This window comes from Folsomia candida, unplaced genomic scaffold (assembly GCF_002217175.1).
Source record: "Folsomia candida strain VU population unplaced genomic scaffold, ASM221717v1 Fcan01_Sc003, whole genome shotgun sequence".
In the NCBI taxonomy this organism is placed as follows: Eukaryota; Metazoa; Arthropoda; class Collembola; order Entomobryomorpha; family Isotomidae; genus Folsomia; species Folsomia candida.
The window spans coordinates 11,926,519-11,953,244 of NW_019091195.1; the positions used below are offsets into that span (position 1 = coordinate 11,926,519).

Below are 26,726 nucleotides of genomic sequence, written 5' to 3' on the forward strand. Positions count from 1 at the left end.
TATAAAAAATTTTAAATGACCAATCTTTATAAATATTTGTTGCATACAATAAGATTTTGGTAAGTTAACTTAGCAAACCTGAAGAAATGATTTATAGCACCGGACAGGAAGAATATCGACTGACTGATATTTACATTTCACTCTCATCGATGGGACTTCTTTATCTTTGCTACTTGATGAATCTGGGACCACCGGATACCTATTAAGAAGAGCAATGATTAGTATTAACTCAAATTATCTGTGAATAATAAGTAAAACAGGTGAGTTTGCATCAATTACCATTTCTCTATCAAATATCTTGAATTAACTGAATTAACGGGTATCTTCACTCGTCCTGTAATTTGTCAACAAATTGTAAATACTTCAGACAAATGTCCAATCACATAATAGCAGTAATGAAGGAAGACGCGTATATGTATTTTTACCTAGGCATGTGTTGCGCTCCTTCTTTTTCTTTTTATCACCTTCTCTGAAGAGAACCTACAGCGTCGCATACAATTATTACTTGCGAAATCCAAGGCTATGCAAATACATTGAATAATTTATTTTCTTTGCTTACCACCGTAATCATTTGAACACAGTTTGGAAGTTGAGAGAATTCGAAATGTTCTCCCCAAAATAGCATATCACCCTTTGTTTTTGCACACGTCCTCGCAAATAGCGTGTCGTCCAGGTACAATTCACAAAAATACTTTTTGGAGGAACTTTTCCCAGTACCCACAATTCCTTTCGCCTAAAAAAATGTCATTAACTATTCTCATATTCTTTCTGGGATTGTTAATAAATTCGCTATGGAGTAACAGATAGTAATTATATATAAATTATGATACATGTACATACCTCCAGAACCCAAATTTTTAAACCATTATCCTGCCTACGGATTTCGTCTGCATGTGGCTTTATTGCTTGTCTCAATGCAAAGACCCAAGCGTCTCGCTCAGCGGCAGATGAACACAGATAATACTTTGACCCGACAGGGGCGCTGATTTGAAATGCAAAATCTTGACCAAGGACTGATGGGTGAAGCGGACGGATAGTCACATTGCCACCTGCCAGTTCGATTGTAGACATCATCTGGAAAAAAATACTTATTGTCATTGTGAGAGACTGAGATGACAATCACCATAATAAGTCAATTGTTTATGTTAACCGCAACGGTGCTATATTATTAATTAATTGTTTTGTACTTGAGTGATATTAATGAATTACAAATAAATACCCCGTTGTTTACGAGATTGCTGACGGAATGATTTGTCCATGCCAAGAGGCTTTCATGGCTTCTTGAAGTCCGAAGCCTTGATGGGTATAACAATCCACTGGAAAAATAAGATAAACCAAAATGTAAATTAAAGTAAATTTATGCCAATTAAACAACGTGGCTAAGGTAGTAATGTACCTGTCATTATCGAGTCCACCACCAGATTTCTTTCTCTCCAACTTTGTTACACTCTTTGTACGTTTTAATGGATTTGATTTAAATGATCGTTTTGAAAAAAAATTCTGAAATTAGAAATCAATAGAGTGAAGTGAATTTTTTATACAATTGGATGTCCTCTACCAGGTCGAGTTCACGAGACTCTAACTTTCAGCGTATTATGTGTCTGACTTACAGCAAATCGCGAAGAAGTTTCTCTCCCACCAAGTAAGGGTGTTAAGGGGGCTGAACTTCTCCGTTCTCGTTCAGTGCTGCTGCAAGCTTTGTCGTAACTTGTGTCTACACAATGACATTAATGAATTTTGCAAATTATAAATCATGTAAAATGCTAAATTTTTTTTCTGGCTAATATTGACTTCCGATCTTCCCAGACAGAGACATTTTTTCTTATACTACAACTTAATTTATATTTAATTTAAATGCACGAAAAGGATAAATGTACATAATGTTGAAAATTGTATAACCTGAAGGGTAATATTTATCATCCTCATCAAATGGCAATCTTCTGCTAACTTTCCCCCATTCCCGAGATCCAAAGTCATCCGACCCACAAAACGAAGCTACAGAACCTGACCCATAGTATTCTGAGTAGTCTTCAAAATCTGAGTCTTCAACAGGGCCAGTTCCAAAACCAAAACATTGTGAGAAATTTGCAATACTTGCATTCATGTTTTGTAGCCGCGATCGACTCCTACTTCGACTCCGAACACTTGAACTCCCGCAGGTTAACGACGAAGTGTTTCGGTGCGTTAAGAGTTCTTGATGCTTTCTCTCTGCATCCGCTCTCGTCAAACTTTTTGAACGACCTCGCAAGTCTTCGTAGCCGATTACACTTCTTGGTCTCTCGTCTTCTCGACTGGCCTGACTTTCCCCACCAAAGCTTCTGGAGGGGTTGGAGACATCCATGTAAATTCCATATGCGTCAACATCAAAGCACCACGGATCACCATCGGCATTTCGAAATATGCTCAAATTTGTAGCTTTCGTAGCCGGCGGAGGTGTGAGATTTTTGCAGCCACGACTAAACGAAGATCCTTTCGGAAGAAATTTCAACCTGACTGGGAGAGTACGGCTTTTCTTTGAACGTTTCTTGATTTCTCGCACAGTGAATTTTCCAGTGGAGGAAGCCATGATTCAAAGTAACCACTACACACAGTTATGTACATACGTTCTTCGTATCCACAAGATAAATAATTCCCTGAAGAAATTTATTTTTGCACAGGGTTCAATCTTGCCAAGCAGATTTGATTTCTTTTTTATCTCACTTTGGAGACTAGATATTTGTTCGAGGATGCCAGAAATGGGAGAAGAGAAGAAAATCGCAATGAGGAGAACAAATCAATGTGGCTCATCGCAATCGCTTTGATCGAGTATTTGTCTTCTCTCTTGAGCTTAATTCCTTCCTTGTTTTATTTTCTTTAGAGTTGGTTCATGATGTGAACAAATTACAACACTTATTTGCTCCTTTTTGCGCAACAGGATGCGAGAGTTATATTTTTATTAGCGGCAGACATCCACTCCAACTAAGGTTAAGTGGATTAATTAGTTTGTTTTAAATAACAACATTACAAACAAATGATATTTGATATGAATGATTGGTGGTGTGGACAAGGACAAACTTATTGGGTTATTGGTTGGTTGGAGTAGATTCAGATATGTTGTGCATCATCACATAAAACTATGCAAACTGAGTCCTTTGCGATGAACAGAATCAACATCATCATGCAATAATATGGAACAGGGTGAGTAATCATACACAAAAGCCAGATTCGACAACTAATCTGCCAGTCTCACAGGTTTCACATAAAACTTATCACTATTATTAAAAATATATGTAAATATGCTTGCACTTTTCAGAGGTTAAACTTATTCGTCAACATTTGTTACAAATTTTAAAATGATTTGAAATACGATGGGGTCCGCTGCCAACTAACAGTATGTTTTATTGGACATATTTTAATGTATGTATTTAGTTGCAGTGTCGAGAAGGCGAGTTTCCCAAGTCCAACAAAAATGTGAGTGAATCCATAGCACAACGAGCAGTATCAAATTCCCGTTCATGTGAAAAATTCTTGAATCTGCAAACTCTCTCCCTCTTGGTTTGCAATTTATTGGTTAGTTTGTCTGGTTGCTTCACGTAATAAATAAAATTGTGATGATGAAACTCGGAACGTAAAAAGTGAATGAGGAAAATAATAAATAGCGAAACCATTAAATGAAACCTCAAACTTGATGATAAGAAGAACGTAGCCAACACAAAGGGATCCGAACGGAAAGCGTTTTCTGCTACAAGTGACATGAAATGGAACAAAACAACCCCATTTCAACTTTTTTTTACAGACCCAGAGCCACAAATTCACAAAAGTAACAATAAATGTGCCAGTAATATAATTTGGGCAGGTAAGCCAAACACTAAAAGTTACGCACTGACTGGCTGGTTAGCACTTATAATCGGAATGCGTGTGTAAATATATGTGTGTAATCAGGGCCACAGGCCAAGTAAGTAATAGGATCATAGTATAAACCTGCAGACCCACATGTGCACTCACTGCCAAATAATACTGCTGAATGATAACCATCCACCCTCGCGTCAAAAGTTGAACTATTCATCAGACTTGACGCTATGTTACCATTATCCATATTACACACCATTTATTATTGGATATTTCCTTGTAACATTGCTACTGAACGTTTCTTCCATCATTGCATAAACTGCTATACTTCTGTTGTGCTATGCACAATGCAGCTACAAACTTGTACAAATATAAACTCCTCTGTTGTTCACTGAACTGACTCACTTTTCCCAACTATGAACAATCCCCCTCTCTGGCTCACCTAATATCGGCTATTATACAAATAGTAAAACGAAGGTGGTTTCATTATCTGCTTACTGCCTACCTTGTCAATGCTTTAGATTATTTATAAGTAACGTGTTCGAACCATAAGCAAAGATCCAGTCCAACTAAACCAACCAAATGCCATACACTATCCATCCATAAAGGTGACAACCATATGCGGAGCCAGACCAATATAACAATTGAACTGGATCATTTCCTTGCCTGGCCTCTGTTTACTCTGCAACACTTTGCATGTACGGAACAACGACATTATCTGCATTCGAAGAAACAGATTATTCAGCAGTATGTAGGAATCAAACGAATATCGACCCTCGACCTTTTTGAGTCTACTGCATACTGCCACTCTGAGATTATGAATGCATATTGGAGTAGTGGTGTGCTTAAGCAAAACCCAAACTTTAACAACCTTCTCTTTGTCACCAGACAGTGGCCAATAATAACTTGTCAATTCAGCAGTACGTATAGCATGACTCACTCGAATTTCGATGCATGTTTTTAGGAGGAGTTCACATGAAATGACTTGATGGTTTAAATACGAGGAAAAAAAGTGTATATTTTTGCTAGCATTTTGGTGTTCACTAAAATGCTCACCTAGTCACCTCCTTGAACTTACTATATGCGTAATAAATACAAAACGTCGTCAGCCAGACGAAGGAAAGTATCTGCTTTTGACAACAATGGAAAAACGTTGTGATTGAACAAAGTCAAGGGCTAGACGAAAGGGATGACCGACTGCAATCAAGTGCGTTTCAAGGTTTTCTTTCAGGATGAAACCCGTTTGAACGGGTCGCCGTTTTATTACAATTCCTTTAACCACCACTTATTTAGTAGAACCAGGCGCATTTTTGGTGCATACTCTGCTCCAATTTTAAATTCTTGAATTACTAAATATGAGAGATTGTGTGGATTCAAAAATTCTATTTACACAAGAATGATTATAACTGTGGTAATATTGCAAAATATATACTACTCGTTCGGTAATAATAATGCTACATTATTGTCACAGCGTATTAGTCGTAGTAACAATTTTAAAACCCTATTGTGCAATGTCACGCCGTATTACTTGCTTGTATAACTTGTAACGCATCATGTATCTCGTCTTCCAACATAAAAACCACTCTACTATTCTACCAGCCTTCAAATAATATGAGACAAAAGAGGGTATCAACACACAAGAGAGCAAAACTGCTCCATGCTTCACCTGACTCGTATATATAAATTTAGCCAATGTTAATTTGCAAATATGCACCATAAGAATATATGCATATAATAAGTAGCTCGCATTTTTTGGTAAATGCAAATATTTTGTTCTGTATGCTGTAATGCCTGATAATAAATAAATAGAACCCAACAACTTTCTCTTCATTTAACCATCCAACCAGAACCCTAATCAAAAGTGTAAAATATAATAACAAGATTTCGTCCGTACTTATTCAGTACTCAGCGATCATAACTTCTTTTTAACACAACAACACCGTTTTCCAAACCGTATCATAAACGTATTGTAGAAGCATTATATTATTTAGCACTAATCTCCTGTGCCTACCTTTCCAAACACTCGACACAATTATTTATTCATCTGTTTATTACCAAAATAAGTTTACCACTGGTAGTATATCATTGCATACCTACATAGCTCGCTCAGCACACTAGACTCCAGTCGTGCAGTCTCATTTTATGTAGTTCTATCTGTGACGATGATATTGACTCGAAAAATCTAGTACGTAGTACGAGTTCACACGTCATATTATATGGATTTCACAAAATGGAGATGAGCGTGGAAATCAAGAAATTATACATAAGGGACACGCGCTTTATTATTACATGCAAAAGTTCCGTTCATGGGGGCAGTAAAACATGAATTCTACTGGTACTAAATTAAAACTTATGATGATTCACTCTTGTCCTTCAACCAAATGTGAACACACATCTCTAAACTTTCACCAGTTGTAACTGTTGGAATTACGCGATATCACAGCTTTTATTGGACACTGATGATGTTCGAAATGAAATCGGAGGGGCATTTCATGAGCTTTTATTATCCTGGTCAATGCTCATCTCCTTGATTCCTTTACATGCCCCCATTCTTCAGATTGACACTTGTAATAGTTTTATAACTCTTACTGCCCTGAGTGAGATCACTTCTCTCCCGGATAAATAAAATGAGAAACTTAATCACACCCCAAACTCCTACTACTTTTCTGATTACGGGTAGACGAAGAAGGAATCTAACCGGAAACAGAGCAGGTCAAATAAATAAATTCGGATAACACCAACCACCATCTCGCTTCTTTGTCCAATTGAAACTGACGAAACCCAATTACTTCTTCAAAATCCAAGTTAAACAGAAAGAGCAGTTAAAGTTTGCAAAGAAACCAGTTTAACGGCCATACATATCATTCACTACTCGAAAGAATAAATAACCATCACTGGATCTCAGTTTCTATGATAGAGAACTGGTCCAGTGCTCGATCCTGCACTAATCGCATCTGGATTACACCAAGAAATGCAGATGACTGACTAGGTTCATAAACCAGCACCGTTCAATAATCATCATCTGTGCTGCAAGAAGTGTTATCTCACCTGATGATTCATAATTTGCGTGCTGCTGGCCATTGGTACGTACAAAGTATGTATGTAAATATCGCATTAAAACAGCTTTCTTGTCTGGATTTGATTGATTTAATTTAAAATTGTCCACACCAACCAACAAACCACTGAGATTAAAATAGAAAAAATAACCATTAGATTTACCCACCTCAAGAATAAAATTTGCAACAGCACCAAATTTCCATTCACGGCACATTCGACGTGTTCGATTTGCTAAAAACTATCAATTACCTCGCCATTTCTTCTGAAATCTACTCCCTGTTGAATGAGACGAGTCTTCACTTTCCATTTCGAGTGCTTTCATCTTGTGAGCACCAACAAAGCAAGATTTGATACACTAGACACACTTTCTGTTCTCACACGAGTCACGAGATTGAATGGAAGAAGGAGATCGATTGACAGAGAAATCACATTTCCAGGAGATTGGTGTACACAAATAGTTTTTTCTCACGCAAAACTGAAATTGTTGTGCAAGTTTAAAAAATACAAAATGAATATTATTTACTCCCTTCTTCCATGCAAGACCATCGTTATCACGTATACGGTGGCTACATATGTAAATATGTAGTAGAGGAATTCCAGAACCAAAAACAAAGCTAAAATCGATATGACACTAGATACGAACGGTCTCTAACTGATTGTACGAAACTTGAGTAAGCCACAACAAACGGGCAAACAAAACCATCCAAAGCGGTGAGGTTATATTTGTTATTAAAATAGAAACAAACACAAATACGTAAAGTTCTTCTTGTTCTCCAACTTGATACAAGGCAACTGAAATAATTTTCCATACAAACCACCACGCTAACAACAATGGAGTAATATTCACAACTTTGAAATCCTTCGTTACTCCAAGTTCAAACTTAAATTCGAAGTAGTGGAAATGTCTTATCCGGTGCAGTGATACATAAAACACAAATTATGTATGGAAATAATAAGTGTAGCAATACATGCAACGCACCAAATACGACATGGATGCGTAATAATAATGAAGGTGGGATGTGATGATAGGAAGGGCTGGTTCTGCTTAAAACGCAAAATCACCATAAATTATTCTAATCACTGAGTTTTTATTACGGGAGTTAGCATTGCCGATAATTAACACTGCAATCTTGGATTGGACTCTGGTTCAGCTCAGTTTAACATTTGCCACTTAACTGATTCAAGGAACGTGGTTCCTTGATGACTAAATGAGCAGGTGGATGTGGATCTTCATTACGAGTGGGGGGAGAAAAGTCACACTCTGATAAGTTTACTTCAATATAATTTTACATTAAACATCAAGATAATAGTACAAGCCGAGTGTACTGTTTTTGTTATGGATGTGCTCCTGTTCTTCTGAATCAAAATTGTCTTTACATAAATACATGCAACCTGTCTAGTTGACTCTTTATTCCCCACTACCACTTATTTAAACTCGTACATATGGCAGGAATAAAGTATTGTTTCCAACCATGAATCCATTTCAGGTAGCCCATCTCAGTGTTTGTTCTTGTTTGTGTTTCAATTTGACATCGTTCAGCTCTCGTGCATTCTTGTGGAGTGGAAGGGTATACATAATGTTCTGTGTCAGAATCCCTGTCTCATCAACGCACCCCCACATTACTCGGCACAAAACCGAAACTCATTCCGGTTTCGGTAGCATAGTGGAACACAATAAATTATGTACCACAAAAGTTAACTAAAGCATTCCAACGAAGTGAGAGAAACAATCTAAATGAAGCTCAGAAAAGAGAAGGCTCAACCAGCATAAATTCTATTAAATGCTCGTCTACAGAAAAAAAACTCATTCCATTCCATTTCAATTTACGTTGATCTATGCCATGCCATGAACTTGATAAAAAGTACAACACCACTCTCCCAATAATTCCTTTGTGTTTAGTGCTGACTGTGCAGTGTGCATAGTCATGAGACCACGGAAGACATGTATTTATATTCACTTTACCACTTTAAACAATGTACATTGTTTTCGAATGAGAGTATTTATTTGTCCCCAACGTATTATTGTCAGGTCTGTCGCCCCGTACACCAGAACTAAAGAAATTATTGGTCTGCACCAACGCTATAAGTGAAGGATACCATTTTACCATAAAGATACCAACACCCCCTATTATCACGAAAGAAAAACAGGTGGCAAATGCAGGATTGTGTTTCAAAACGTAGCGTCCTGCATAAATTCTCAGATGGTTGAGAGACTCATGCAATATTGGAATTTCATGATTTGTTAACTCCTTTTCACAACACAAATAATCGGTTCATTTGAAGTACAAAAGAGATTGTCATAAATTGCAAAAACGCATTACAAATAAACAAATTACGGTAACAGCTAAACAATCTACTTGAGAATCAATTCAACAGCAGTTGTTGCAATTTGTGTACACCTGAAACAATTGTAAAGTTGTAGCAACATGATAATGTGGCATCATTGTCTTACATTCAAACAATGCCAATAAAGATTGCAAAATCCTCAAAACTGTTCTCATTGTCTCAAGTGACACCTCCTGTATCTCAATTATTGTGTGGTGTACATATGCAAGCCGCGTCTGTTTGTTTACTCCCATACCACGTTTGCAGAAATGCGATTATGTGGCCGATATTAAATAAAACTTTGAATACAGTGAGAAGCCCTCTCTCAAACTCGGCAGGTTGAAATGAAATTGCATTACAGAACAGATTACAGAACGACCAACTGAGTTTCAGACGAGTTGGAAAAGTGCTAGATTAATCTTCGTCTGAGAAAACCATGTAACGTATGTACACCTTAGGAAAGACAACGGCCATGCTTATTATCAAGTTTCATAAGAGAACAATCGCTAGATTATTTATGATGAAGTGCTGGGTGAAAGCTACGATGCTCAACTTTTACCTTAATTATAATTACAGCTCTATAGAAAATGAGAATAGTTGAAATGAGAAGAAAGGTACGATTAATCACACAATATACACCGAAAGAAAGGGAAATGTTGCTTTCATTCTGTTGTTTTCTGGCAAAGAGGCAGTTGAGGCGCTTTCATCAACTAACTAACATGTGAACCTCCTTCAGTCTGCAATTCGATCTTTTGCATGATGATGATGAGGATGAAGGTGAAAGAACACCACTTTCTTTCCAACTTTGTACCCACAAACCAAACTAAAATGAATACATCACACAAGTTGACTAGACTTAAGATAAAGCTCTGGCTCTTGGCTTCCCTATAGAGCTTTCTCCATTAATATGTGAAGAGAAAACCAAGTAGTGCAAGCTGGCAGAGTGGGGTTGGTGGGGCAAGTATGTAGAGTAGTAAAGTAATTCTGCAGAATATCTTTCTACATAAGACAGCTGAAACGACGGAGCTTTAGAGAGGAGACAGTAATATAAGGTCGCTCTGCCTTTTGTGCTCGTCGTAAAACCACCACATTCCAGGACATGAGAATAAAGCTCGTTTTGCATCCTAATACTCCAGAAGTTCTCCTTTCTCGAGACCATACGGCAGTGGTAGAATGAGTTCATTTCATTTAATGAATACTCGGAAAACACCTGGGCCCATGACCACAATCGGATTGGAATGAGACGAGCGTCTGACTATGAATCTTTGAATCCTTATTCTTGCCACCCACCATTGCATGACTGCTACTCTCGTTATAACCCACAAACCTATTGCAACTCCTCTACACATCTCTATTTTAATTTCGACTGAGCGAAACAAATCACCCATTCCTGTATACCGTACGGCATCCGACCGAAATGTATGTACAAGCGTGTAGTAGCTAATCCTAAGCTTGACTGACAAGATTCTATTAATTAAATTGCAATAATAAATCTGCAGTAATCAAATGACAAATGGGACGCTACCAGCTTAATTATTTCAAAATATCCTTCGTAAAATCTGTACAAAGGAACCTTCATCTAGATTCTGCTGAATCGGTTTATATGTACATATCCAACTGCAAAATTTCAGTCCTCAATTTTCTTCATAGATAAATTCTGGCTGTTGGTCGTAAAACAATATCCCTGGTCGTAATTTTAAAGAATTTTTGAACAGTTGCTAAGAAATTGTGTATTGTTTAGAGGAATAATTTCCCGTAATTCTCCAACTTTTGTAAATAATGACCTTTGGTGGGGACAAATTTAGAGGCAGAAACCGTACATTTTCTCCGTAATTTTAGAATTTTGTCTCAGTTTAAAATTTACTGGCCACATGCAGCAGCCATTAGAAGTCAATGCGGTTGTATTGTCTCAAAAGATGATCATTAATGCTAATAATGAGAGGAAAAGAGCATTTCGTCCGGATACATGGAAGGATCAAGTCACAAAACAGCGTCGTGCGCGTGGAGCACCTTATATATCGCGTAATAACACTCCACGACCTGGGAAAATTGCTCCAGTGGTACAAAAAAATATTCCTCCGATATTTTAATCATACTCGACTTTAATCATGGCAATATTTAGGGAAAGCCTTGCAATGCAGAGTGTTTCTATCCTGGCTGCTTGATTCCACTACCTGAGAAAATCAAACTCTTTAGAACGTATTATTCTATGGGATCGTACAACTCCCAGCGATCTTTTCTCCTTGCTTTGATAGAACGAGAAATGGTGAATAATTCGAACAACTTTAGGTGAGTTGTAGAATCGTCTACACCAAATATCTCATTGACCATCACTTATTTATGCATCTCGGAATGTTTAGCTATTTTCTACCCGTTAACGGAGCCCGTATTCGAGTTTGCAAGAAAACTTTCATTGACACGTTCAAAGTCACAGACTCCGTAATACAGAATCTGCAGAACAAAAGCAAACAAGGACAAATTATCATAGTTGACGGGAGAGGGAGGCATGAAAACCATCCAGTTACAGAAGATTATGTGTTAACTTTAATTGAGGAGCATATCGATTCATTTCCAAAGCAAGAGAATCATTACAGTAGGGCTCGCCAAGGCCAGTTTTATCTAAGTCCTGACCTAAATGTGGATCGAATGTTCAGACTCTTTGTTGAAGAAAACCCTGCTGTGCCTAATATTGAGAAGAAAGAGACCATCTATCGAAGAGTGTTCAAGCGATCTGGGCTAACTATAGGAGAGCCAAGGACAGACACATGTAAAACCTGCGACCTGCTGAACGTTAGGATCCGTAACAGTGCAACAGCACGATTGCGAGTTTTAGCACAAGATGAGCAACATATTCATCACACAACTTGGGAAATGGCGAAAAATGCAATGGACGAAGATATGAGAACTGCTCGTGACGATCCGACCTACGTTGTCCTTTGTGGTGACATGCAGCAGGTAGATCATTTTCAACATCAGTTTCTCGCTGGTAACTTTTTATAATGATGAATCTGTGTAGGTTTTGTTTTCACCAACGCTCACACACGGAGAAATGTTCTATAAACGACAGTTCAGCACATATAATTACTGCATTTTTAATGGAGCTACTAGTGTCGGAGCAATGTATGTGTGGAACGAGTCAATTGGGAATCGTGGTTCAGATGAAGTAGCGTCATGTCTCCTTCTTTATGTGGAACAGAACTATAATCAGTTGGAGAACGGTCAACAAAGAACTCTCGTCTTTTGGTCAGATAGATGCAGAGGGCAGACAAACAACTTTATGATGATCTGTTTATTTCAATTGCTGATTGCACGACGGATTTTCAAGTTTTTCTTTTGAAATAATTATTATTTCAAAAGAAAAACTTGCAGACCTTAGCTTGCCTAATCTGCGAAGGAAAATATTTGTAAAACCGCAGTTAAAGAGAAGATAATGAATTAAAATTGCTTCCCAACATTTTACTACGTATGTACATATGCGTGCAAATGTGCGATTCGGGAAAGACTGTAACAATATCAGCAATAATTCATATACTAATCACTTTGTCTTGACTAACGTTTAAATATTAGATAACCATAATTATTTATCGCAATTTCTTGCAATCCGTGATTGCTATTTCCCATGACCTACTTTATCCACATTTTAACATAACAGATATACGGCAATACATTTGTCTTTGCTTAATTACAAATTATTTGAATTCAACTTCATCATAATTTAATGAACTATCTAGTAGTAGCAGCTAGATTGTCATGACATCGAGTAAGCATATGCTTACTCGTTCATTGGTTGTTCGGTTTAACAAACAGCTTGAACTATGTATGAAGTAGTATGTGCGTCTCTTTGTCTCATCTGGGATTATCGGAGTCGTATGAGGTATGAAGAATTATGCCTGTAATAATTGCATGAACTTACCAAGAGGAGGGCTGCTGTTTCTGTGAATAGAACCAGAGGACGAATCGGCGTTTTTGCTCTTGTCATTTGTGCTCCCATTGAGCATCCCTGACTCTTCTTCCTCTTCTAGCAGTGTGTTCATGCCCCATTTCGCAGCATTGCCGATTAGACATTTTATGCTATTTGGACCACCGTCCAAGCGCATACGAGGTACTTCCGTTGAAGATATCCCGTTGTCCGTCAACTACATAAAAATAAAAATAGTGATGATTACATGAGCCATTCATTCAAGACGATAATTAAAATCATACATAATTAACACAAGAAAAATAACTAAGAAAAATTAGAACTGGAAAGATAAACATGTTTATAATTTTGAAGTTGACATTTACGATCACATAGCGGTGGGTCACACCACACATAATTTATTTACTCTATAAAAATTAATTATATAAATAAGTGCAGGTGACATACATACATTAAAACTACACGAATAATAGTAAAAATAAATAATAATAGTGAAATAATTTTATGCATTCATTCAACACTATTGGAGTCTTGAATAACATGAACAAAAATGTGACACAATATAATCATGCTCAGGCAGGGGTGTGGTTTGCAACATTAAAACGATCAAGCTGATGGAAACGACAGAAATTACGACTTGCAGTCCATTTTCTTACCCCACTATTTTGACTCCTTGGACGTGTCGGAGTTCCAGGAAAGATCTACGAATTACCAAAATTGATTGGATAAAATATTTCTGTTTCGCGAGCCAGGCCTTTCAACGCGTTCCACGTGTGAACACAATTTATAATTCAAAACAGGACATCAAATCCTAACATACAAATAATATATACAAATAATATGTAGAAAATTTTCCGTTCCAAAGTTTTCCTCGTAAATAACAGAAGGTTGACAGTGATTACAGAGTTGTATTTGTTGCATGGTTTTGTTTCTTGTGGCCAATCACATGACACGCTAAATTTTTTACGCAAGTTCAAAACCACAACATACAGAATTTTTTTTTATATATGTTATATATAAACTTGTAAGAGGTGTGTTAGTCATTTCTGAATTCAGAGGAAAAAGCAGCCCATGTAATAATATGCTCAAGAAAAGGAAGTTCAAGATTAAACATTTTCTTCGATTATCTTATAATATAATCATAAATCTAACATATCTGCCCAAGAAGGCCAGGAAGACTCTCAGGATTTGAAATTGATTCAGTACGTAAAATGTTTACGTAAAATGCTTTAAATAATGAACATGAGCAGATCTGTTTTTTTTATTTTTTCAACAAGTGCATAACAATTATGTGAACACGCAATTCAACCACATCCTCAAGAGATTTTAAACCCCAGCCCATTTCGATACCTGATAAACTGTAGAATGAGTCCGTCTATTTAATGTTATGCATGTGCTTTTTCTGCAGAGCAGCGCCTTTTCTATGCAAGTACCGTTATGCAAGCTTGGCAAAAACAAAAAGTTGTTGAATGCTCAAGTGCATTAAAATTCAGTATTACTTTTGGTACTTGTCAAGACATTAACCGAATTGTATGTATAAGGTGTGTTGTGTATCACCGTTCTCAAGTATCCATTGTCTCAGAATGACTTGCTATGCTTAAGAAATTGGTTCGCAAATTCAAAAACTGTATAGTTCCGGCAATTTTATTATGTCGACTTCCTTCGTTTTAGTGCAGTTTTGACGGAACTACACTCTAATTCTACATAGGTAATAGATTTTCTCTCACACAAAATGAAACCAACAAGTCATATAATTTCTTATTGCATATGTGAATTTATATATGTTGTGGGAAATCAATTATGAATTGATGCCCCTACTAAACTACTTGGCACAAATGCTCGTAAAATCTGTCCACCAACGCAAATAAATATCAGACTCGGGCAGCTCCCAACAACGTCAATCATATTATATGCTTTACTTGACAAATCCATTATTTTCCAATTGCTAACATGTGTCATCTTGTTTTGATAATCAACTTTTTGTTCTGTCCACAGCCTACATATTTATATATACTAGGACCATTATTGGCCTAGTATATTATTTACACGAGTCAGAGATAGATTGATACGAATTGATTTCGATTCGATATGAATGAATCCAGAACAGGTCAGATGTACTAAGGATGTTGATTGTGCTCAATACATCAGTCAAAGTGGAATAGTTGATCAAAAAGCCACCCTTATTGCTCCGATGGTATTATTTTTGTAGGTTCAATTTCATATATATTTCAACATTAATAGCATTCAATGCATCATTAACTACGTGTGGCACATATTATCATACTCATCTTGAACTTATGCGTTTCGTCAAATGAAAAAGAGTTAGTTCCACACAATAGAACATATCCTGCTGTGCTTGTCCACCCACGTAACAAATAAATCTCACCGATTAATAACGCATTTCACATACTATTATACATACCTGTGTCGATTACCTACATTATAATGGGTTATTGTAATAGTAGATTGAATGGTCGGAAACGCGTCGCATATCTGCATGGTCTTAAAATGTTTTATTAATCGCGATTTCTAGCTTTGGTCTGCGTAAACAATCGGAACAAAGGTAGGTTTTAATGTCAAGATGTGAAGAAGGAGCGATGTATAAAAACAAATGCATGAATCGAGTAGGTTTCCAGATTGTAAATCAAGATTACAGATATTTGCTTCTAATGCCTGAACACTTTCATCATCATATTAAACTATCAGTACATATAATATGAAATTCGCAAAATTTGTAGATTCTTGAGCATTGTTTATTGTTTTAGACTGACTTACTTATTTAAATATGTGGTATTGAAGTATGGAGTGTAATAAAATAGAGTGAAAAATGGAAGTAGATATTTAGATGAAATTAAACAATAAAATTATTTTTTATAACTTACCGACAGTCAGACAAATAAAAATATATATAACACTCTTACCTTGTAAAAATCTTCACTTCTATATCCTGTAAAAATTTGGTCGAGCTGATTCAAAACGCAGTAGTACGGCTCCCAATCTACTTCCGGTGGATTTCCTCGAGGAACGTGTCCCATCACAATTTCACGATCTGTGGAAACAAATTAATGAAATGTCAAATTACTTTGAAATTATCTGATTGATTATTCATGAATAGTCAGCATTCATTATGATCGACAATTTGTAGTAGTTTTGGCTGGCATGAAAGAGAAAGAGGAAGACGACTTGATTTGATTGAGAAGCTCTCCCCTTTTTTGGATGGCATAAGGTGTGCAATAAAGATAGTGACGATAAGGAGCCAGAAGCCTGAGCACAATCAATCACTTCTAATTCTACACAATCAGCAATTGTAATGAAATGTAATGACAATGTGAAATGAATGGGGACACGCAAATTGCATAACCAACAAAATGGCTAATACTACAATTATAGATATTCGTTTTCATTAATAACGAGAAACATTACGGAAAATTAATATTCAGCTAATGAAGGACTATTGCACTTAAAACTCTTTCTTCAATTAAGTGCATATCAGTACACACTTATTCAGCCCAAGTACAATCATTTCTTTTTTCTCCAAAATTTAGTTCAATAGGTACGTTAAAAATAGGAGAATATTTTATGAAACAAATAAAATAATTACTGGAGGCAGCATTTGTAGACATGAATTCAAATTCACTTCCAGCATCGCTCCATGAATTTATGTTATTGCTACCACCACTCTCGTTGGGGGTGTAATTTCTGACACCAGATAAACTATCACCATGTTCTTCAGAACACACTGTGTCATACAACGGTTCATCATTATCTTGTCGAAATGTAGTGTCCGTCATTATTGTCGCACAAAATGACGCCACGGGCCCTGCTCGACGAGCTTCTTCAAACAAAGTCAGATCTAAACTGTCCAACTCATTATTTTCACATGATAGATTACAAACACGGGTTAATTTTTCTTTGTCACAAACAACACCACTACTGACTCCTCCAACAAAAGCAGCAGCAACAACTCCAGAACCCGTTGACCCAGGCTCACTATTGAGATCCACTTCACTCATGCACTCATAATCATAGTCACTTAGGTTAAGGCTATCATATTGAGCAACATTTTGACACAGGTCCGATTCAAAACACCCGTTTATTAGAACCACGGTTGTGTTCCCAGTTCCGGAACAATTGTTATTATAGTTCATCATCTTTCGACAATTTTCCAAACTGTCATCGTATCTGGTACTTATTTGAGAGGTTGCTTCTGGTTGTAACGCCCCTTCACTTTTGGCATCCGAAGTAGGAATCCTTTGGGAAATGGTACAGACTATACCCGAAGAATCTCTCAATTTTGGTTTCATTCCAGAAGAACACGGACTTGGGCTTCGTGTGGTAGCCTTCCAGGTGTCAAGACCTGAGTCCAAATTGCTCACAATTTCCGATGAACAGTCGTCGGAGCAATTTCCTCTCTCAAACGCTCCAGTTGAGCCAAAATCCGGACATGGAGAAGAAGAAATGGACCACGAATTATTGTAGATTGGACTGGCTGCTGCTGCTACCGGGGTTGGTTGCGTGTTGGACTTTGCTAACTTTTTGTGCACACGGGAATGAAATTGTGACGAGTTGGATGAAAGTACATGAGTAGAAGAAATCTCGCCGTTGTCATTATGATTATGACAGCTCAACAGGGAATCAACACTGCAGCGACTCCTGGCACTCTGACTTCGTCTCAAATGAGCAGGTAGAAATGGAGGAGGAATGCGAATGTTGTTACCCATTGAGATGCAATTATCATCCATTCTTCCTTCGTCACCTTGAGGTTTTTCACCCCCGGAAATACTGACAGGTCTCTGCTGCTTGTTGGAAGAAGTAGTAGGATTAGCATTGACAGTGGTTGTTGCGTTGTTTCTGCTACCACTGCTGCTGCTAATACTTGCCAGCTTAGAAACGGTTCTCTTTCTTGGCATTGCAACTGGTTGATGTTGTTCGTATGCAGTTTTGATCTTATTGTCGTCGTCGTCGTTGTTGCCACTGCTGCTCCCCTCAACAAGAATCTTACGGTTACTTCCTCCTTTTCCACCACCACTACTACAATTTCCACGACTTGTCCCCGGCTGTTCCATTATGTTTTCCAATCCACTTATACTTAGATGACTATGACTTAGACTTTTGGCTCTTAAACTGATCCCCGTGGACCGACTTGTCCCGGAATGACTGCAGCTTCTTTCTCCGTAGCTTTCTTGATAATTGATCCCGGACACGGCTTGATACACTTTTACCGTTCTATGTTGGAAAAGTTTGAAAGCTCGATTCCACAAGAACTCAAGTTTGAGATTCTTGCTCGTGTTGTAAATGCGTACAGGAACGGACCTCAAGTTTTCTACACTGCCACTTCGAGGAAGTGGATCTCTACAACCCTCTTTATGATGACCGTTGTTGCGAGTTCTTCCACTAACCACTACAAATTTAAACTCGTCCGACGCATCCATTTATAATCTTGGGAATTTTACACAGCAGAGCATAACAAACCGACATGAAGGACTAGAGCAACAGACGGAAGACGACGACTGTTTCCTTCTTCTTGTCTTCGTATCTCACTCTGTAGCTGCTCTCTTTTTTCAAGTGTGATTAATAACATGGCTTCAAGTCACACAAACGGAAGTTTGAATGGAGGCATCACCAACACAGACCTTTTTCAGGCTTGTTTAATAAGAAGCTGAATTAATCAACTTTTAACAAGAGAAAAAAGTGGGATAATCTTTCACATGATTGTTTTCCGAGAAGGATTTATGCATATATTTGTGCCTACATACATGAATACATTCGACGGAGAACGGCCAGGGCATATTTATATATACTAAAGTTCTTGAAGTAAAAATACAGTTCTAGACTTTGCTAGTTTTATATTTGGGAGAGAGAGCATCCTATTCTTGCATGCATGCCCTTCCAGATGCTCAGAATAGCAAGAAAAGGATCATTTTTATGGTTCAATAGGAAAGGTGTTTTTGATATTCATAAAAACAAGTTTTCGACCCGTATTTAGTAGAATACTCAAAATGAGATGAGGAAAAAGGAAGAACTGGCTCTGCAGCTGATTCCATTCACAAGAAAAAATCTACAATAGTTCAGCTGAAGAAACACGAGTCCATTGTTGAGAAATGAAAAAGCTGTGCAGCAGCAGCAGTTCAGTGTCCAATCACCACAATAAGCGTATGTAATCTTGGTTCCGTGCTATCCGAAGAAAGCTTTTCTTAAAGGAGTAATCTTTTAAATGATGCGTATACAGCAGCTTGAGTTCTCATTTCCTTGGACTTGCTCAATTTTGTTATTCACATGTCTTAAGTACTTGTACATATATCTGCTGTTGTTTCTTTGTGAGCTGCTCTTGTATGAATACTCACTGCCAGTCTACACCATCAGCAGAACAAGCAATCAATTTCACGTCTCGACTCTTCACGGGTGCTTCAAACTTTCACTGCTGGAATAAAACTTCCGATCTGTCAAGGAACATAACAGCCATTTCTAGATTTAGTTCATCCAACTTTTCAAGAGAATCATACAACACTTTTTCGGATTAAGCACGGTCGGTTTTTTGAAGGTTTCTTAGTCGTAGCGGAGAGAGAACACTAGTTGCAGCAGAGAAGAGGAAGCCCTTTGTCGGATGATTCCAAGTTCGACGCTAACTTCATTTATTAGACTTTAAGAGCCGCTCAAATCGTCTAGTTTAATTCAGCTCAAAAATAGCTTTAGCCACGGTGACGCATGTTTTGGACGCAGTAACATTGGTTAGAATGAAAGATCGTTCCGCCTACTGGAGAAAATTGAACAATTTTCTCTGATCCACCAAGTAAATTTAGGACTGCAGCCCTTATCCACTCGCACATGTAGCTTTCTTAATACTACTTTTCAAAACACATCTCCCATGAAATAGTCGCACCATCCGGAAGTTTTAGTACTCGTGCTTCCTCATATGAACTCTACGCTACTCGTATCAGTGGTCGTATCCGGGGATATAATTTTTGCTTGGCGAGTGTCTTGTTTGAGCAAGGCAACATTGGGAGCAAAACTAAACTTAATCCATTATCGTCACAATGTGCATGAAATTTAACATTACTCTTGCTCTTATAAGTAATAATATTTTATTTGCTTCAGTCCTCGTCACCCCCACTTAAACTCGAAATATTCATGCAAATTATTATTATCTCTTTGCAATCATTGAAGCAAACGATCACTCTGCACGCACGCCATGCGCCAAACTGCACAAGTTGCCTTTCGTATAACTTAAAATGTGGAAGGACGCTCGCTTAAAGTTTGATTGTCGTTGATGGTGACACACTTACTACCAACCACTTATTACCACCTAGCACTACTAAACACCTTTGCATTCACTGCAGTTTATAATTCCAAAGTCTCCATTCAACTCAACAACAGTCAACTGTTGCAGCAAGCGAGGTGAGTAATAAACTGCTTTCGTGCAGATGCATAATGACTAATCTGACCCAATCCAGCTCAACGACTAAAGCAACAAAATACATCTTCATATTATTAACCAGCAACGCGATTGCGATGCCTCAGAGAGTGCGAGTCCATTTGCTACAAGATTATGCGACTTTAGATGAGATGCAGTGTCTCGTTCTCGCTTGTGAACTGTGGAGCTTATTGGGATTTAGTGGGCCTTCTTTTGCACCTTAGCAAACATTGAGCTTATTCGTGTGCTGGTTATTACTATACAACTTCCCTCCCCGTCTACCTTACCAACACAATGGTGATATTTTCCACCTTCTATTACATCTTTTGACTGCATTGGTTCATTACTTATCGACCCGAGTGAGTGAGTGTACATACTCACCCAATGAATCCTGCAGCTACTTAGCAGATCACTTGCCTTATTGCTACCCCACTACGTTGTCCACTTCCTTGAGAATCGTTATAACCACTTATTATCATTTATGATATCGGTATGTTTCTACTTTCGAAAACATGTGCAAAATAATGGTAATCAAACGCAGTACAGTGAAAGGCAACGCACAAAATATAGAGACGTCGTTAATGGCGGTTTTACTTGCTCTTCCACTAAACAATTTCCCCCTCCAATTTATTTTAGAACGTTATTGATTGCCATTAAATAGAAAGTATTACTAATTCAAAATAACTTTTATGTAGGATCATATCAGATGACCACAGATCGACAAGATTTTGTTTTATTAGTCAGTGCAACCACATTTATTTGACCTTTAGAAAACTCGTATTGCTTTTACACGCTTAGCAGAAAAAAAACAGATCCATAAGCTTTCAGAAAAGGACATTAACTTGTTAGTAACAGCACTTTATGCATCATAATACATGACAAAAATCCCTAAATACGCTAACTCTAAAGTACTAAACAAAACAAGGGATTGAAGTACAAAATCTTTCCGGAACACATACCAACAACGAAAATATGTGCAAGAATATGTAGCATCATAATGATGCATAAGAAGGAAGAAAAAGGATGGACTAAAACGAGACAGTCATTTGTAAGGATTACAGGAAATAACAATAACAATCTAGTCTCTACACAAATGCACCCGAAACTTATCTCCTCATATTTACAGAACCACAAACCACACTCCATTTACATTTACTCAAATGTAATGCATATTGACGACCATACCTCGTTTTTTGTCCATTTCATGAGATTAATCCTACTAAAAATGCACATGACACGTGTCTGGTTTGGTGTATGGATTTATGGAATATTGACTTTACATTATAACAAATCAATCTCAATTAAGGAAAAACAAAATTAAAATAGCTAATGGTGGTTGCATATGTATCTCGTTTTTATGTTTGTACATAAGCACATGCGAAAAAATTGGTATAAACATGCTCCTCTATGTCTAAATCATAAAAGTTGTACATCCAATTAAAATTTATCTTCAACATTAATTTATCGAGTCGCGAGGAATTCAAAGCATGTCAATCCTAACAAAATGAGATTGAATCAAAGATTGTTAATCTAGTATTATGAAGAGGTAAAATTGATCACCACTGTGTTGCTGTGGTCTACAAAAAAGTTTCGATTGTTCTGCGGTATGCGCTGCTGACTTGTGCACTACAATTTACCATGTGTTTGCAAATCATATATGTATCTATCTATATCTGCCATCAAATTGTATTGTTGAGAGAGTGCATATGTATGAAGCAGTGCGTATTTAGGATTTACCAAGAGTTAAAAGTTTTTCATTTGTGTAAGTGTTCAAACCATATTTGGAAAACCTCTGAAAGGAACAAGTTCAAGATCATGATTCTTAAATGTAAAAGTCTTTTCAAGTGGAAGTTTTGTAAATGCTTCATCATTGGCTTCTTTTCTAGACAGCCATTAGTGGGCTTTATGGTGCTGTGTTTGCCTACTTTTCCTTATCTTCATAAACATGTGTTGTTAAGGGTTCTTGAGAAAAAGCAAATAGTCCACACTGATTACTGAATATGTATATCCATACACTCCACATTACTCACATTTAATTGTCTCCTTCAGTGGGTCAAATGAAATTGAAATAATCAATCAAATTCACATTCAAGTTGTGTTAAAGGCCAATATCCCAATCCGCTTTCAACTAAAGGTCCTTTCCACCATCGGTGGAGTACGTCTTGTCGCGTATAATAATGGAGACTCGGAAGCAGTATAAAGGTATTGGGCTGGTCATAAAATTTCCTTTTATTGCATAAAGTTTCAGTCGGTTGAACTCAGCCACAATTCAGAATTCATGGGCTGTATGAACTAGACAAGATTCGAATTCCAATATCCGTTCTCATATTCGTTTCTACTATTTCCTGCAGTGTTTTGTGCTGAGAAATATCTTGGAGAAATAGCAAACCCATGTCAGACAGGAACCAGGTTTGCTCTTATGATAAGTGCTTCTTCGCATGTAGTAAAGAGATATGTGACCATTAAACATTATCCACACCTGCCCACCCACCACACTTCTCTTAAACAACGCCTAAGGGAAAGGTTTTGCAACGGGCATGTTTCAGTTCAGATGCTAGTTTCTCATAATAATGTGTCTCCCAACCAACGTACCGACCTCTCCCCTTATTCCAAGAAAGAATCTTCTTGGGCGTAGTACTACGAATCCACAAACTACAATCTACAAACTATTGCAAATTTTAAAACAAGATATAAATTGGGTCATAAATACAGATTCAGTACAGCACAGTCAGAAACCCTTTCCTATTAATATGTTGGGAATAATTAGTAAATGTGTGTTTAGAAGATTAATATTTCAAAATAAAAGGCTCATTTTACCAGTGATGAAAAGATGTGAAAAGCCGTTTTAGCAAACTCGCACTAAATAGCAAATCTCAAGAGCGAGATGGGTTTTGTACAGGAATGACTGAAACAGACAGGAAAAGACATTGACAAACGATCTTTGCCGTATTTATATGTTCTGAATTGATTTATCATTCTACATACAAAGAGTCGAAATCAGTTTGTAATTCAGACTTTAGGAAAGTAGAATGAAACCACCAAGTTGAAAAACAATGAATTCCGAAATATAAGATAAAATTATGTTTAATTTCCTTACACAGCCCATGCCGAGACAAGCTGACCTTACAGCTTGTAACATTAGCTTGCAACGTGTGCCATAAAGTTCAATCTAAATGTCAGTCGAGGAGATAGAGATAGATATCTTTTGCCGAAAACAACAGCTTAAGATATGTACAGAACCCTTGTGCAGAACTTGCATGTTTGTTTTTAAGGCTAGAGTTGGGCGTAAACCTACGAAATGAGCTCTCGTGTCACTCCCTTCGTCTCAAATATATTGGAATCCGCAATCTTGGAGCTATGTACATATATACGATGAGTGAATCCCATAATGAATTATATGTAAATGCTCGTCATACATATATATGCCATGGCATTGTTGTTGTCATTATTATGCTATTGTAGCCGAGAAGTTAAAACTACAAATCCTGCTCGACAATTCTTGTTGATTCCTTGTAAAAATGTTTGCACCTTTGGTCTCCCTAAATAGCAGGTACAGACATGAAAAACGGGGATTGGTCATGCTGGATACGCCTCGTCGTTCATACGTACATACATACATATTTGTACCCTCTCCAAATAATTCATTCCAGTTGCAATTTCATGTGACAATAGCAGCAGATAATTGGCAAAGAAAAGTTCCGCACGTGTATTGAATATGTAAAACTAGTTCAGTTCCTCCTTCTGCATCAGTAAAACAAGAACTACTACACACATATTATTTGCCCTTTGTTCGTTTGATGGCCTCCATTTGTACGAGTATATACAGAGTCATTCTCGAGGGAGACACATCAAGTGACTTCAAGATATCCGGTATTCTCCTTTTTTACAAACTCCAGTCCAAGACTTTCAGGCACTGAAAACGAGGCAAGTGTCTCAGGTTTATTTTGGAAGACAGTACAGAATTCTGGGAACAACAGTAAATTGGATGAAACTAGGTCAACTTACCCGGGTTAAGTTAAGACAGGAAGGACGGATCTACTTTTCGTCTTTGCCAACTCCGGTATACTGAATGAGAAATGTGTGTTTTGTGTCGTAGACAACGTAAATATATTTAACGCACGTGTTCATTTGGTAATTCCTTCACACTGATCCCTTTTCCGGTGTTGACATTGCATTAAACCAATAATGAATCGACTAAAACTCGCCTGGTTTACATACATGCATTAAACAAATGAGTTGAGAGACGATTATCTTGGGTTTGGAGAGATGAATTTTAAAAAAAGTTGGTCTAATCATCTCATCGCACCACCACCTTCACCTTCATAAGGCGTGACATATATTTTGAGAGATGCACTATATCAGTAGTATATCCAGCCCTCCTTAAATGGTGACTGCATACTATTACGGATGGCTCGATAAGTCGCAGATTGTTTTTCACGTGCGAGTCCACCAGTCGAGTAATAAATGTAACAGTGGGCAGGGGGACACAACGTAACTTTTCTCATTAAAAATCTAATCCCATCAAACTTTCGCAAACAAGCGTAATTCCATAAAGTGTGTTCATATGGCACATATTCGTATATGACTAGATGTCTACTTATGTCCTATAGAGACATGGTAGCATTACAAAGTGCCACTTCGATTGACAATTAAGTAACAGTATTCTTTTTCTTTGCTAGAACTCTATATATTGATGATATTGATTTTTATTTTTATCATTCATATCATTACATCAAGATCATGATTAATTCTCTCAGCTTGAGTTTGATCACTTTAATAAATAAATTATAGGTTTTTTGATGTTGTTAAGATAATGCAAAATCCGGGGAGCAGGACATGGTATGTAAATAACCTTCTTGCACCAATTCTTGAACATTTTCATAACAATATTATGCTAAGTAATGCTAGATCAACGAGAATACAATGATATGATAGGTACATTTTTCATTAAAAAACTGCGTTAGCGTCACATATCTACAGTGTATTATAATGATTGAGAGAACTGCTTGAAAATTAATTTGTTACACAAATTTACTAGGTTAATAAAATTAAAATATCGCTTATAGCTGTTAGAGATGGACAATTTCGCATGAAAGTTGCTATTTTGTGACACGAGTGACGAAGATTAGTCAGTTGCTGCGAATGTCATTTCATCATTTTCACAATATGAAAAGTACATTGAAATGTACATTGTTAATAAATATATTATAATGTATACCGCCCGTGGTTGAGGTATGCAAATTTTGCCACACAAGACAACAGGAGGCAATAATAATAAATACTTCAAAACCGTGACACTTGTACCTTTCAATCCTTATTGGGAAATGCACGATCCTGGAGATGATGGCAATACTTTCAGCTTAGCACATGGAAATCGAAAAAGATCTTTCTCATAATCTCCAACTTAAATCCTCAATGCAAAGTTGTTGCTAAAATCATGTCCAGTAAGAGAAGAAAAGATGGGTGCCAAACAGGCATCACGGGACTACATAAAAAGTAAGTAAATTTCGACAACTTGAATTTGCTAAATATTGAAAACTCCGATGAGAACAGCAAATAAAACAAACTGTAAAAATAGCCCACCCATACACATAATATTACACCTACACACACGAGGAACTTTTCTATTAGCAATTTTTTATGTGGAATTTGCATGTTTGATTTTGGTAAGTGCATGATGTAAAGCAAAGACAGCAAATACAATAGTAGTCATCAACCAAACCATATAAGAGTTGGACATTTGGAAGACAATGAAACACGTTTTTTTTGCATGAAAATAATATCGTCGTATTAGCATCTATTGATAGATGTGATGTTTATGTACAAGCGTTTATGTGATTCACCGCTCATTACTTGTAACATGATGATCGAATAATTTCAGGGATGCATAAACTCTCCTTTTATGCTACGTAACCAGAACCAGACCATGCAAACCCACTACGACCAACTAACAAACATCGCGCTCTAGCTGACTAGAATAAAAACAATTAAGATGCTAACAGACAGAATTTAATTTTTGGATTTTACTGACAAAAAACTTATCCAAGGAGAATTCCGAGCAAACATTAACATCAACTAAATGTATATAAGCTCATTGATGTAACTAAATTATCTGATCGCTCAACATGCAAATCACGTTGCTATTTGCATTTTAATATTTATAATGGGAAAACATTGTCCTACAAA

General features: G+C 37.1%; 1 protein-coding gene across 9 annotated transcripts in view; it reads right to left on the reverse strand.

The window, feature by feature from the left end:
• LOC110846995 (ras GTPase-activating protein nGAP) overlaps nucleotides 1-26,726 on the reverse strand; it is a 52,086-nt gene that overhangs the window by 4,857 nt on the left and 20,503 nt on the right. For 5 of the 9 annotated variants that reach the window (XM_035848874.1, XM_035848873.1, XM_022093836.2 and 2 more), the window contains 11 exons: nucleotides 16,051-16,178; nucleotides 13,786-13,830; nucleotides 13,124-13,346; nucleotides 1,611-1,714; nucleotides 1,397-1,500; nucleotides 1,220-1,316; nucleotides 841-1,074; nucleotides 560-733; nucleotides 426-480; nucleotides 280-334; nucleotides 79-199 (listed from right to left, as the gene is read on the reverse strand). In XM_035848874.1, coding sequence (XP_035704767.1) covers nucleotides 79-199; nucleotides 280-334; nucleotides 426-480; nucleotides 560-733; nucleotides 841-1,074; nucleotides 1,220-1,316; nucleotides 1,397-1,500; nucleotides 1,611-1,714; nucleotides 13,124-13,346; nucleotides 13,786-13,830; nucleotides 16,051-16,178 — 1,340 coding nt within the window. Of the gene's footprint in view, nucleotides 1-78; nucleotides 200-279; nucleotides 335-425; nucleotides 481-559; nucleotides 734-840; nucleotides 1,075-1,219; nucleotides 1,317-1,396; nucleotides 1,501-1,610; nucleotides 1,715-1,899; nucleotides 3,567-3,657; nucleotides 4,037-7,051; nucleotides 7,067-13,123; nucleotides 13,347-13,785; nucleotides 13,831-16,050; nucleotides 16,179-16,730; nucleotides 20,477-26,726 lie in introns of those variants that run through there. The other 4 variants (XM_035848869.1, XM_035848870.1, XM_035848872.1 and 1 more) reach the window with 4 other exon arrangements.